The sequence below is a fragment of the Salvelinus fontinalis genome, chromosome 10 (genome assembly GCF_029448725.1).
Source record: "Salvelinus fontinalis isolate EN_2023a chromosome 10, ASM2944872v1, whole genome shotgun sequence".
Taxonomy (NCBI): domain Eukaryota; kingdom Metazoa; phylum Chordata; class Actinopteri; order Salmoniformes; family Salmonidae; genus Salvelinus; species Salvelinus fontinalis.
In genome coordinates, this window is record NC_074674.1 from 22,846,250 (window position 1) to 22,860,756 (window position 14,507).

A 14,507-nucleotide genomic window follows, 5' to 3' on the forward strand; every position below is an offset into this window, starting at 1 on the left:
CGAGCAGAAAAATAAATCAATAAAACTCAAATCAAAGTTTATTGGTCACGTACACCGTTTAGCAGACGTTATAGCAGGTGCAGCGAAATGCTTTGTACACTACCTCCTAACAGTACAGAAGAAAAATGGAAAAAGTAGACAATAAGAGGTTTTATTATTTCACAGAAAAGTATTATGTGTCCAGTATCCAAGACAATTTTCCCTTTGGGAACACTAACGTTTATCTTATCTTTGTAATGGAAAGTATATGTCTGCCAACTTTTTGCTGTTCCCAAGAAATATCATTTTTTGAACCATCTTACTTTGAATATGATCTTTACTCATTGTCAGTGGTAGCATTAGCTCAAATGAAATTTTCATTTGGCAAGAGCAAACATTCACTTAAGACAATGCCTCATAAGTCAGTGAGAACAATGAACACAAGGAATCTTATCCTTCCATTTCGTGACTGGTCTAGCCGAAGGGGTTTAGGAATTAACATTTCAAGGCCGTAGTCATATCCTTCGGCGTGTGTAGGTAAATACACAGGTGTGGCTTTTAAAGTATTTGAACGAAACTTACTTGGAGATGGGATTCACACTCGCTTCAACGATAGCCAGGACTTTGCAGTTCTTGATATTTTCTGGAAACTCCTGGATACCTAGAACATGTACAGTTACATCATGTCAACATTTAGGGGGTTTAATTATTTAACTGTGTTACAATTCCTGGGGGATATTTAACAGAGCAGTATCAAACATCTCCCTATCTAGATCAAAAGAGCAATATCGACTTGATCGACTTATTCAATATTTTCAATATCCCACATTCAACTCCGGCTTGTTTTTTTTTTTTTTTATAAACTGGAAAATCAACCGCTTCTACAGTAGCCTATACACAGGCTTCAGAATGTATTCATACCCCTCAACTTAACCCACATTTTGTTGCCTTACAGCCTGAATTCAAAATTGATTGTATTCCTCACCCACCTTCACGCAATACCCCATAATGACAAAGTGAAAACATGTTAAAATAAATGTACTGAAAATGAAATCTAATTTATGTAAGTATTCACACCCCTGAGTCAATAAATGTTTGAATCACCCTTTGGCAGAGATCACAGCTGTGAGGTTTTCTGGGTAAGTGTAAGAGCTTTGAACATCTGGATTGTACAATATTTGCACATTATTCTTTAAAAAATGTCTTCAAGCTCTGTCAAGTTGGTGGTTGATCATTGCTAGACAGCCATTCTCAAGTCTTGCCATAGAGTTTCAAGACGATTTAAGTCAAAACTGTAAATAGGCCACTCAGGAACATTCAATGTCATCCTGGTAAACTACTCCAGTGAGTATTTGGCCTTGTGTTTAAGGTTATTGTCCTGCTGAACGGTGAATTTGTCTCCCAGTTTGTTAGAAAACAGACAACCAGGTTTTCCTCTAGGATTTTGCCTGTGCTTAGCTCAATTCCATTTATTTGTATCCTACAAAACTCCCTAGTCCTTGCCTATGACAAGTATATCCATAACATGATGCAGCCACCACCATAATTGAAAATATGAAGAGTGGTACTCAGGACATTGTTAAATTTCTTTGCCACACGTTTGCAGTTTTATTTTAGTGACTTATTGCAAACAGTTTTGGAATATTTTTTATTCTGTACAGGCTTCCTTCTTTTCACTCTGTCATTTAGTTAGTATTGTGGAGTAACTACATAGTTGTTGATCCATCCTCAGTCTTCACCCATCACAACCATTAAACTAACCGTTTTAAAGTCAACATTGGCCTCATGGTGAAATCCCTGAGCCGTTTCTTTCCTCTCTGGGAACACCTGTATCTTTGTAGTGACTGGGTGTATTGATACACCATCCAAAGTGTAATTAATAACTTCACTATGCTCAAACGGATATTCAATGTCTGCTTTTTTTATATTTAACCATCGAGCAATAGGTACCCGTCTTTGTGAGGCATTGGAAAACCTCCTTGGTCTTCATGGATGAATCTGTGTTTGAAATTCCCTGCTCGACTGAGGGACCATACAGATAATTGTATGTGTGGGGTAAAGAGATGAGGTAGTCATTAAAAAATCATGTTAAACACTATTATTGCCTACAAAATGAGTCCATGCTCCCGAATGGCGCAGCAGTCTAAGGCACTGCATCTCAGTGCTTGAGGCGTCACTACAGACACCCTGGTTCGATTCCACGCTGTATCACAACCAGCCGTGATTGGGAGTCCCATAGGGCAACGCACAATTGGCCCAGCGTCGTCCGGGTTTGGCCGGTGTAGGCCGTCATTGTAAATACAAAATTGTTCTTAATTAACTGACTTGCCTAGTTAAATAAAGGTTAAAATTACAAAAATAAATTCAAACATTTAAGCAAATGTCTTACTCCTGAACTTATTTAGGCTTGCCATAACAAGGGGTTGAATACTTACTGACCAAAGACATTTCAGCTTTTCATTTTTAATACATTTCTAAAAACATAATTCCACTGACATGTGTTGGCCAATGACACAAAATGTCAATTTAATACATTTTAAATGCAGGCTGTAACACAAGGGGTATGAATACTTTCTGAAGGCACTGTATATGATTGTATGTGAATATTTATCAAAAATAGTAGGCTAACATATTGATCTTGCTTTGTGAACAGACTATCCCTCAGAACCTACATCTAATGTGTTGACACAAAACAGACAGATGTACGCCATCATTTTCCATTTAGACCAGGGATGGGCAACTGGCCCCCACCCCCAAATTTTGCCTATCCTTGATTTAGGCCTACATTTTAAAAATATTCCCTCCAATCTTTGTAAAGCATGTTGACAAATGTTTCAATAAGTGGTGGGCATAGGACAATTTTTTTTTTTTTGTGTTAAGAAAACATTTAATTATTATGAAAAGGGGATCATGCTAGAATATCTGTTTTCAACAGCAGGAGAGTGGCGTAGACTAGTACCAGCCAGGCAGTCAGTCAGTCAGTCAGTCCTCTGTGAGAAGTGTCTGGTCTTAGCTCTGCATTAAGGCGCCTGGGCTGCACCTTTCCTCTGTAAACACCCACAGGGCTGAGTGCTCGAGGAGTTGACACATTAGCAGAGAGAAGCTGACAGAGTGTGTCTGGCAGTTCTCACGGAAAACATCCGCTCGACAGTGGCTCAACTCGAGGGGGGCGGTTCGTGAGCACGTCTCGAGGTTTATTTCCGTATACTTTGATTCGTGTTCACAACACTTAGCCCTGAGTACTAGGTGAAGGAGGGTAAGCTTCTATTAAGTAAACAGACGTGGCCTTAAGTCACTAAAAACTCCCCAGATGTTCCTTACTCTGTTTGATTAGTCTGGTACGGACTCCACTGTGGTGGATGGACACAAAAACCAAGTGGAGATCAAGAAACAATATGGTGCTACTTTACTTCCTTTGCTACTTGTTTATTTAGCTGCCTGTCACTCAGTGCACTGGAGCAGTAGAACAGAAAATGGTGTGCGTATGTAGCAGTGTGTGTTTGAGAATGTCTGTGTGCACCAGTCAACTGAGGATGGACTCTGATCTTTCAGTTTCCATCAGAGATCATGTAATAACTGTAATAAAGGCAGTACGAGGCATTGTCTCAAAGCACAGCAATCTGAGAGGACTGGCCATTACAGCATTTCTATCAAACTCAACAGTGCTCAAATGAACAGGTGCCAGATTATTTGGGAATTGTTTGCGAGGCCTATATGCCACGTCATTTTACAGGAGTGGTAGTGTTCTAGTTGTTTTTCAGATATTATATTTTTCCCAATCACTGTAGCTAGATAAAGTGAACAAACTGAAAAACTAAATGTCACTCAATAGTAAACGTGTGCTGATGCAACTCTGCGATTTGAGAATCTTGCTTAGAGAACGTCTGTGAGGCCCTTATTTGGTGATAATCACATTTGATCAATCCAGAAGCCATCAACACATACACACGCTTTCTCTCACACTGACAACTAGCAGTGAGCGGCTCCTCCATTAGACTGGAGATGAGAGACAGCTCTGGGGCGCTTCATTCACAATTGGCACCGGTTCAGTCTCAAATGACACCCTACGTAGTGCACCACTATTATATACATGAACTAAGATGTCATTTCTATTTTGGCCAGTTGTTGTAAGGTAGTGCTAGTCCTATGTATTCTAGTGTACAGAATCAGTTGCAGGCCTCAGCTTGTCCTGTCATAACTTCCTTGTTTTTTGTTTGTTTTTTACACAAGGGTTTGTCAGCGGTGTGATCTACTGTTGGGTGTAAAAAATGTGGTGAAACAGCATTTCTGTGTGTTATTGATACTTTTAAGGGTTTTCTTTGTTTTAACTTCTCAATTTAAAAATGGAGGGCTGATGGTTTAACCGACACAGACACTTTTTACATAATCTAATCCACTTTATGTTTCAGTAATTTTCTTTGACAACAGAGGGACACTAAGGGGCAATTAGTTAAGTAGTCTGAACATCCCACTGCTGATAAGACACTGACTTGCACACAGACTTAAAACTATGATAATTCAACAGCAGGGTTTTTCCACTTCAAGCTGGCAGGTATTGTCTAGTCTCCTTCAGTCTAGCACGCGAGTCTAGTCCAGCGACAGTAGAAACAGTCTCAAACTATTATTGAACCATCCATCTCTGACTAGCCATTGTCAACTTTAACATTCTATATTCACACTGCACAAATATGGAGAAGTGGGCTGGCTCTTCAGTCAAAATCCACTTTTCAGAATGAGTGACTTGATAATTGATGTAGAGTCCTAAAGTAAAAGTTGAATGGGAGTCATTCTAAACATAAACAACGTACCCAAAGGGGCAGGCTGCAACTCCTTAAAGACCTCAACAAAATGATATTATGTTATTGATCTGGTCATACAGTGCTTTTGTATTGAATGAATGGTCATTCTTGTCATATTGTTTTTGAAAGTGGTCATTCTTGTCATATTCTTATTGAAAGAGTGGTCATTCTGGTCATTGTGCTTACTGTTCTTGCTGACGTCCAGCTCCCTGAGATTGACGAGGTTGGCGATGGCCGCAGGCAGCACTGTGAGGTCATTGTCTGGCATGCTCAGCCGGTGGAGCAACTGGCAGTTGAACAGTTGCTATGGAGGGAGGAAGAGAGAGAACGGGAGGAAGAGAGAGAGATAGGAAGAAAGAGAGAGAGGGCGGGCGGGAATAAGACAAGTTAACTTCGCAGCATGACTCAGCCAGGACTCTGGTTTGTAAAGGAAGCTGCAGCTCATTCACAGCCAAGCATCAAGTCGCTGGGCCCCAACAGCCACCCGATGCGGACTTCGTTACAACACACTTGGAGAATTATAGACTGATTGTGTGGGGTAGGGGTAAGCACAGGGCAGCACTGTGGATTGGCGCCGTTCTAACGGCAGGATATTCTCGCCTTACATAACCACTACAATCATCCCTTGGTAATGTACTCCGTGTTGTAAGCAGCGGGAGGAAAAAGGCCCGACTGACATCAGAGGCCGCAACTTGATCAAGTCCTACAGCCTTCTCCTTACGGACTGATTTCATTGTGTCACTCTACTGAGATAGTGTTTGCCAGGGAGTGGTCACTGCAACTTGGAAAGGTTCATGTTTCTAAACCATTATATACATTACAGGACCAACTTTGTTTATACAAAAAGAAATGATCAGGGTATTTGGGTGTGTATCATTCTGAACTTATTATGAACACATCCATCCGTGTGTGTCTGCGTCCTACTTTGGGCAGCTCCTCGATCTGGTTGGCGTCCAGATAGAGCTCCTCCAGGGTCTTCTCCAAGCTGAAGATCTCCTTAGGCACTGTCTCCAGGCTGCAGTGGGAGTAGTCCAGAGACGTCACCGCCTCCTCCTCCCCCCGCAGGCAGCGGCACGGCACTAGACGCACAAACAGGTTCCGCTTGCTCGACATCCTCAGGCACTGCAGAGAGAGGGAGAGGAGAGTCAGGTGTCAAGACAGCTCAGTGAACTACTGGCGCATCTTGGAGGCTAAAGCTACTACAGCTAACGTCCTAAGGCAAGAGAGAAATGTCAGAGGGAGAGTGTCAGATTGAAGAAATTGAACTAGTGGGCAGGTAAGGCAGTTTGATTTGTGTGTGATTACCTACCAGCTATGAAACAAAAACAACTAACATTTTGAAAATAGCTACTGCAGAATTTATTTTGCTATAAATGTCATACTTCTATTTTTATTCACAATTGCGAGTGAAATGCTTGCACTCTGGAGCCCTGACTAATCGCCAGCCTGGGCGCTAGATGTTTGAGTGACCTTCCCTGGTATGGCTCCACTCGGTGCTTCAATAACAGTCCAAGAAGTTTTACCAAAAGTTACAAAAGACGATCTAAGGGCGAAGGCAGCATCCGTTATGATCTGATAGTTTTCCACAGCCCCCCTGAACTATGGGCATAAATTGCTCTGTAAGAAGTTACATAACAGGGCTGGCACAATCGTATAATCGACAATTATTGACAACCGTGAGCTTACATTTTATTTTGTCATAATTGCCTCAATACATTATTTTAGTATTTTTATATCCAATTTAATAGTTTACTCACACACAGTTTTCATTTTTACATAAAGTGGGTACATGTGGCAATATGTGGCTTGTCACCAAAAGCACTCACAAACTTCTACAGATGCACAATCGAGAGCATCCTGTCGGGCTGTATCACCGCCTGGTACGGCAACTGCTCCGCCCACAACCGTAAGGCTTTCCAGAGGGTAGTGAGGTCTGCACAACGCATCACCGGGGGTAAACTACCTGCCCTCCAGGACACCTACACCACCCGATGTCACAGGAAGGCCATAAAGATCATCAAGGACAACAACCACCCGAGCCACTGCCTGTTCACCCCGCTATCATCCAGAAGGCGAGGTCAGTACAGGTGCATCAAAGCAGAAACCGAGAGACTGAAAAACAGCTTCTATCTCAAGGCCATCAGACTGTTAAACAGCCACCACTAACATTTAGTGGCCGCTGCCAACATACTGACTCAACTCCAGCCACTTTAATAATGGGAATTGATGGAAATTATGTAAAAATGTATCACTAGACACTTTAAACAATGCCACTTAATATAATGTTTACATACCCTACATTACTCATCTCATATGTATATGTATATACTGTACTGTATATCATCCACTGCATCTTGCCATCTTTATGTAATACATGTATCAATAGCCACTTTAAACTATGCCACTTTATGTTTACATACCCTACATTACTCATCTCATATGTATAGACTGTACACTATACCATCTACTGCATCTTGCCTATGCCGTTCTGTACCATCAACCATTCATATATCTTTATGTACATATTCTTTATCCCTTTACACTTGTGTGTATAAGGTAGTAGTTGTGGAATTGTTAGGTTAGATTACTTGCTGGTTATTACTGCATTGTCGGAACTAGAAGCACAAGCATTTCGCTACACTCGCATTAACATCTGCTAACCATGTGTATGTGACAAATAAAATTTGATTTGATAATTTTACAAGCAGAACGGCACAGTCGGGAGGTGATGCTTCATTTCCAAAAGTTCCAAGCGGTCAAAACCATTCGGTTTCGAGACAGGGGCGTCACCAAATCTGTGTTGTATTCACTAGGTATGTCTTAGCAAATTTCCTAAAAGATGCATTAGTGGCACAGCGGTCTGAGGCACTGCATATCAGTGCTTGAGGCGTCACTACAGATACCCTGGTTAGAATCCAGGCTGTATCACAACTGGCCGTGATTGAGAGTCCCATGGTACGGCAGAAATTGGCCCAGCGTCGTCCGCTTTGGCCGGTGTAGGCCGTCATTGTAAATAAAAAAAATGTTCTTAACCGACTTGCCAAGTCAAATAAAGATTGTTTTCTATTTTACAAAAACATTTCGCAAAAAATTACAGTTATGACAATAAACATGGCCATTTGCTTGACAATCGTTACCCAAGATCCCATAATCGTCACAACCCTATTACATAGCCTAATCGTTTGATCTCTGAGACCATATTGACACATAAGCAGGATCTGCAACGCATTATCATTTACATCTGTGTTGTGTTGAAAGTGCCGGAGCAAAGGGCCAGCTATCATCAACACAATGCCCTCTGAGCATTGTTTAGTATGGAAACACATTACAGATAAATGGGCCCCTTTAAAATCTCTTCAGAAAGAGAGCTGTGTACATTTTGGTCCAGAACGTCACTGGATAATGAAAACAAAGCTCTTCAACAGGTTTCACATTACTTTCAAACAAGCTACAGAGCCACAGCACGGTAGTGGCACTCATCTGGCCCAGAGAAGAGACCTATCTGGACAAACAAAGCATACCTCATGGATATGCCTCCCCACTCCCCATTATTTTACCTGAGGTATAAACAGTGAGCTGGCACTTGAATTTGCATATAGATTACTCTTATTGCTCGTCAGTGCACTGACAATGCATCTCCATTCAGACAGTAAGCCTAAGGCAAACATATGAAAGGTCAGGGCAGTGTTTTCTACAAGCACATGGAGTAGCCAGCCAGACAGGCTCCCTGGGTTAAGACATTTTTGTCAAACAAACTCTATTTTGGTTTCCTCAGGTACATTCTAATGCCTAGATTCCATCCGAAACACAGAGCAACATTTTGGAATACTTCATTGAGTTTACCTCCCAGATTGGAGAAAGGAGTTGTGGTCTTGTGTTTACAATTTAAAATGACAAATTGTGACGGCAGTTTTTCAAAACGACAAAATGGGTCTCTAAAATAAACAGAACAGATGTTTAATTAAGTTCTGGGTCAATACGTTTTAAAAGAAGAGACAGAACATCATCTAAATTCCTGAAAGAAGTTCAACAAGTGTTTTCAACTCTGAATTGCAGTACATCATTTTATTTGATTAAAAAGACTTGTTTTGCAACTGACCCACAGATTTCTTATTAAAGAATCCTGTAAGAGTCTGCCAACTTCCACAGGCTTCAAGCTTCCTTTTAAGAGGCATTTTCTCAGCTACCTGTGATACAGGTATGACTGAAGAATGAAGCAGGTGTTAATCATGGGCTTTGCTACCCAGAAAGCAGCAGTTGACGGCTCCATTGTCAACACTTTGACCAAATCAGTAGATCTATATCAATATCTTTGAAAATTCCATAGGCCTATAAGTATAATTAGCTTTTAAAACAATTCAATCTGTTTTCTTTGATCATATTTTGGACCAGAGTGAGGCTCTCTCCACTAGCCTACCTATTTTTCCTGGAGTGAGGAGGATATACCATCTTAATCAAAGTTTTTTTTTAATGTACATGCAGATAATAGCCAAAAAGCCTAATTGGTATGCAAAATAGGGAGCCAAATGAACAGCTCTCTTACAGGTGCGACTCGGAAGGCCACTGACGAGTCACTCGCTTTAACGTCACAGTCTGGCAAGTCCTGATGAAGTTCATATCGAAAATCTTTAGTTTACGTGTCCCAATGCGATACCAAGTACATAACTACGCTGCATGATTTATGAATGGCAAGGACGTGAGATCGACTTTATTCAGTTAGTTTGAAACCTTTTATAAAACTTGTCAAGCTTGTTGTTCGTCAATCAAGGCACAGTAAGCCTATGAGCCACCACTCTGTGGCTGCATATGAAATGAATGTGCCAGAAAACAACAGGCTAAGTTGATTTCGACTCATCATTACCACATTATATGGGACATGCAAATTCACTCCGAGACCATGAAAGAGTAGCATGGGCCAGTAACCGAAAGGTTCCTGGATCGAATCCCCGAGCTGACAAGGTAAAAATCTGTCGTTCTGCCCCTGAACAAGGCAGTTAACCCACTGTTCCCCGGGTGCCGAAGACGTGGATGTCGATTAAGGCAGCCCCCGGCACCTCTCTGATTCAGGTTGGGTTAAATGATAGACACATTTCAGTTGAAGGCATTCAGTTGTACAACTGACTAGGTATCCCCCTTTCCCTCTCTCCTCCATGTAGAAATTTGACTGAAACAGCGAGCGCAGCAGCGTACATAGCTGATATGCAATCCAGGTGACTACCTCATGACGCTGGTTGAGAGAATGCCAAGAGTGTGCAAAGCTGTCATCAAGGCAAAGGGTGGCTACTTTGAAGAATCTAAAATATATTTTGATTTGTTCAACACGTTTTTGGTTACTACACGATTACATGTGTTATTTCATAGTTTATATGTCTTCACTATTATTTGACAATGTAGAAAATAGTAAAAAAGAAAAGAAAAACCCTTGAATGAGTAGGTGTGTCCAAACTTTTGACTGGTACTGTATGCTTGACATTTGTATCTAAAAGCATAATTAATAAATATTTAAAGTTGGTATATTCATGACATTTTGGCCTTACCTAGGCCCCCTTTAAGACTCCATAATGTTCCATATGTAGGTGCTACAAAGCAAAAACTGGTGTCATATGAAGCTTTACCGCTCGCGCTGAAATACGAGTGGTATAAAAATAAATAAATGTCAAGATTTGGCTTTTTTATATATATTGTTTAACATAATATATTCCATGGGCATATCAAAGTTCACGAGTTTGATCTCTACCATATTCTTGCTTTGTAGCACTTACATATAAACATTATGTTGTCTTAAAGATGAACTGTGCAGAAATGGCTCTGTCATTTCTTGGCTGTTAAAATCCAAATAGTTAGCCTAATTTCAGTTTGTGACAAAACAATCAAGTATAGTGTAGAGAATCATTGTACCATCTAAACCGCTGTGAAATAGATTTTCCATAACCAAAAATATTGTATTTTCAGCTGTTTGAAGCTGGTCTACAAAACCGAAAATAAGCCGCAAAAACTAAACGTAAGAATGGGAAGCATAGAAATAGCACACAGAACAGATCTACCGCTTCTTAAATTTCCAAAATGTCATAAATGTGCCTCCTTTGATTAATAGTGTTTTTATTATGCTTTCAGATACAAAATGTCAAATACATATCAACAATCCTCCAAAAGGACTTTTCTATGGATTAAATGTTGTGAAAAATCAAAGAAAACAGTGTCATTTTTGTCCTGGTTTTGTGAAGAATCAGGGCCTTCCTCCTTGGAAAACTGCTTAGGCTAGGTTTAACAAAACAGCACTTGAGAACGGACTAAATTGACGCCAGCTAACCATCTGAGGGATTGCTCAGAATCATCTCCAGGACCAGTGCCGTTCCGAGGACCTGAGATTGAGGAACATCTAGCAGGCGAAGGTTGAAAATAGCGTCATCAGCTCATTGAGGCCAGATGGCAAAATCAAAATCTCAGCTATTTCTTCCTCCACTAATGGCTGTATTATTGCAAACTCTGCCATTGTGAGAGCCTCTTGTTCGAAATGTTTTATTATAGAGCAGTTCCTGTTGGAAGGCGTCCAAAGAAACTCCGCTTTCAGTCAGGCATAGCAAGAAGCATCTACAGCAGCTCAATACAGCAGAAGGCCGCAGGCTTAATTGTGTTGTATTGAAGGATGAACAGAAACAACGTCGTGATGCAAGTCATCCTCCAGAGAATCCAGTCCTTGACTATCGTACTTTATCATGAAACAACAGTCAGCCCAGGTACGAAATGGCTGACGCTCAACTACTCCTCAAATCAGGAAACTAAAAGGAAACTGCTGGGCGAATTGGAAAGAAACATGTGAACAGCTTACGCTTTCTTTCCATTGCGCGCTCTGCACTCGCTTCTTTGAAGGGGCCACGAGATTCACAGTGGATATTATTGGTCTGATGACAGAGTTGGCTATGGCTGGGTGCTTTATGGCAGTCCAGAATTTCAATATGGAATGTGCCTGGTCAATGGAGGCCTTGTTCACTGGAGTGCGTAGAGAATGTGACTTACTCCCGCTTTATCTTCATCAGCGCACCGCATCGTAGCACAACATGTCCGACTCAGTGAGTGAGTGAGTGAGTGATGTAGGGCTAGTGCATGGCCATCTCTAATAGCCTATAGAGACATGGGGCTGTCAGCCCACCATGCTTTCCTGGGTTAGAAACTGAACAAGACTTCCACTGCCACCACTCCTCCCTGGATTACCTACAATCACACTAATAGCCACATAGCTCAGGGGGAAAAGTAAGCAGAACATAGTTAGTGAAAGAAAAAGTGAGAGAACTAGGCGAGTTAAGAGAGTTAAGTTGCACATGCACAATTTGGGAGAAGGGAGGAGAATCGTAGCCAATGAGTGCGTGAGTACAAGTAATAGGCTAGTACTCAAGTCAGAGACAAGAGACAGAATTGAGTAGCCTATAATAAGCGGGAACAAGAAGGCCTAAACGAGAGAAAGCGGGCCCGTCTCAGGGGGCCTCTCCTAGAGCTAGGCGATACGGACGAAAATCCATAATCGCAATAAGTGTAGCTATTTTTGGAAATAATGATAAAATTAGCAATCAGTAATTGTTTGGTGAAGTGCTAGAGCTTGGCGATACAGACCAAAAGTACCAATTTTGCACAATAAAAATAAGTGTATTTTTGTTTTTGTTTTTATATAAACATGTTTTAAATGGACAGTTACTTTAAATTAGCAGTAGCGCTCTAGACAATTTCCTCCCCAGTAAGACAACGGAGATGGTAGCCTATGATTCAAAAAGTAAGCTAATTCATCTAACATATTCAGGGAATGCATAATTGATATTTTGATGTGCAGCCTGTCAAAATAGGATCCAGATGTATTTTTGGCTTTTCAGAGAATTTGCCGACATCGGGTTATATATTACTCACCACCTGAGGAAGTGGGAACACAAAACACTTAGCTAGATTGCTAACTCTAAATATGATATTGTTGCTATATAGATTTATTTATTTTTTTTCCCCCCACCTTTATTTAACCAGGTAGGCAAATTGAGAACACGTTCTCATTTACAATTGCGACCTGGCCAAGATAAAGCAAAGCAGTTCGACACATACAACAACACATAGTTACACATGGAGTAAAACAAACATACAGTCAATAATACAGTGAAAAATAAGTCTATATACAATATGAGCAAGTGAGGTGAGATAAGGGAGGTGAAGGCAAACAAAATATATATATAAATAAATAAAATTATAAAAAGGCCATGCTGGCGAAGTAAATACAATATAGCAAGTATAAAAAAAGAAAAAAAGTAGAGATAGTAGAGATAGAAATAATGGGGTGCAAAGGAGCAAAATAAATAAATAAATAAATACAGTAGGTAAAGAGGTAGTTGTTTGGGCTAAATTATAGATGGGTTATGTACAGGTGCAGTAATCTATGAGCTGCTCTGACAGCTGGTGCTTAAAGCTAGTGAGGGAGATAAGTGTTTCCAGTTTCAGAGATTTTTGTAGTTCGTTCCAGTCATTGGCAGCAGAGAACTGGAAGGAGAGGCGGCCAAAGGAAGAATTGGTTTTGGGGGTGACCAGAGAGATATACCTGCTGGAGCGCGTGCTACAGGTAGTTGCTGCTATGGTGACCAGCGAGCTGAGATAAGGGGGGACTTTACCTAGCAGGGTCTTGTAGATGACCTGGAGCCAGTGGGTTTGACGACGAGTATGAAGCGAGGGCCAGCCAACGAGAGTGTACAGGTCGCAGTGGTGGGTAGTATATGGGGCTTTGGTGACAAAACGGATGGCACTGTGATAGACTGCATCCAATTTATTGAGTAGGGTTTTGGAGGCTATTTTGTAAATGACATCACCGAAGTCGAGGATTGGTAGGATGGTCAGTTTTACAAGGGTATGTTTGGCAGCATGAGTGAAGGATGCTTTGTTGCGGAATAGGAAGCCAATTCTAGATTTAACTTTGGATTGGAGATGTTTGATGTGAGTCTGGAAGGAGAGTTTACAGTCTAACCAGACACCTAGGTATTTGTAGTTGTCCACATATTCTAAGTCAGAGCCGTCCAGAGTAGTGATGTTGGACAGGCGGGCAGGTGCAGGCAGCGATCGGTTGAAGAGCATGCATTTAGTTTTACTTGTATTTAAGAGCAAATGGAGGCCACGGAAGGAAAGTTGTATGGCATTGAAGCTCGCCTGGAGGGTTGTTAACACAGTGTCAAAAGAAGGGCCAGAAGTATACAGAATAGTGTCGTCTGCGTAGAGATGGATCAGAGAATCACCAGCAGCAAGAGCGACATCATTGATGTATACAGAGAAGAGAGTCGGTCCAAGAATTGAACCCTGTGGCACCCCCATAGAGACTGCCAGAGGCCCAGACAACAGACCCTCCGATTTGACACACTGAACTCGATCAGAGAAGTAGTTGGTGAACCAGGCGAGGCAATCATTAGAGAAACCAAGGCTGTCGAGTCTGCCGATGAGGATGTGGTGATTGATAGAGTCAAAAGCCTTGGCCAGGTCAATGAATACGGCTGCACAGTATTGTTTCCTATCGATGGCGGTTAAGATATCGTTTATGACCTTGAGCGTGGCTAAGGTGCACCCATGACCAGCTCTGAAACCAGATTGCATAGTGGAGAAGGTATGGTGGGATTCGAGATGGTCGGTAATCTGTTTGTTGACTTGGCTTTCGAAGACCTTAGAAAGGCAGGGTAGGATAGATATAGGTCTGTAGCTGTTAGGGTCAAGAGTGTT

At 41.3% G+C, this 14,507-nt stretch overlaps 1 protein-coding gene across 5 annotated transcripts in view; it reads right to left on the minus strand.

Moving 5' to 3' along the window:
• LOC129863836 (erbin-like) overlaps nt 1-14,507 on the minus strand; it is a 131,179-nt gene that overhangs the window by 55,323 nt on the left and 61,349 nt on the right. For all 5 annotated transcript variants that reach the window (XM_055936146.1, XM_055936149.1, XM_055936147.1 and 2 more), the window contains exons 3-5: nt 5,703-5,900; nt 4,965-5,082; nt 562-640 (exon numbers count right to left, since the gene is read on the minus strand). In XM_055936146.1, coding sequence (XP_055792121.1) covers nt 562-640; nt 4,965-5,082; nt 5,703-5,891 — 386 coding nt within the window. In that variant the 5' untranslated portion in view covers nt 5,892-5,900. The remainder of the gene's footprint in view (nt 1-561; nt 641-4,964; nt 5,083-5,702; nt 5,901-14,507) is intronic.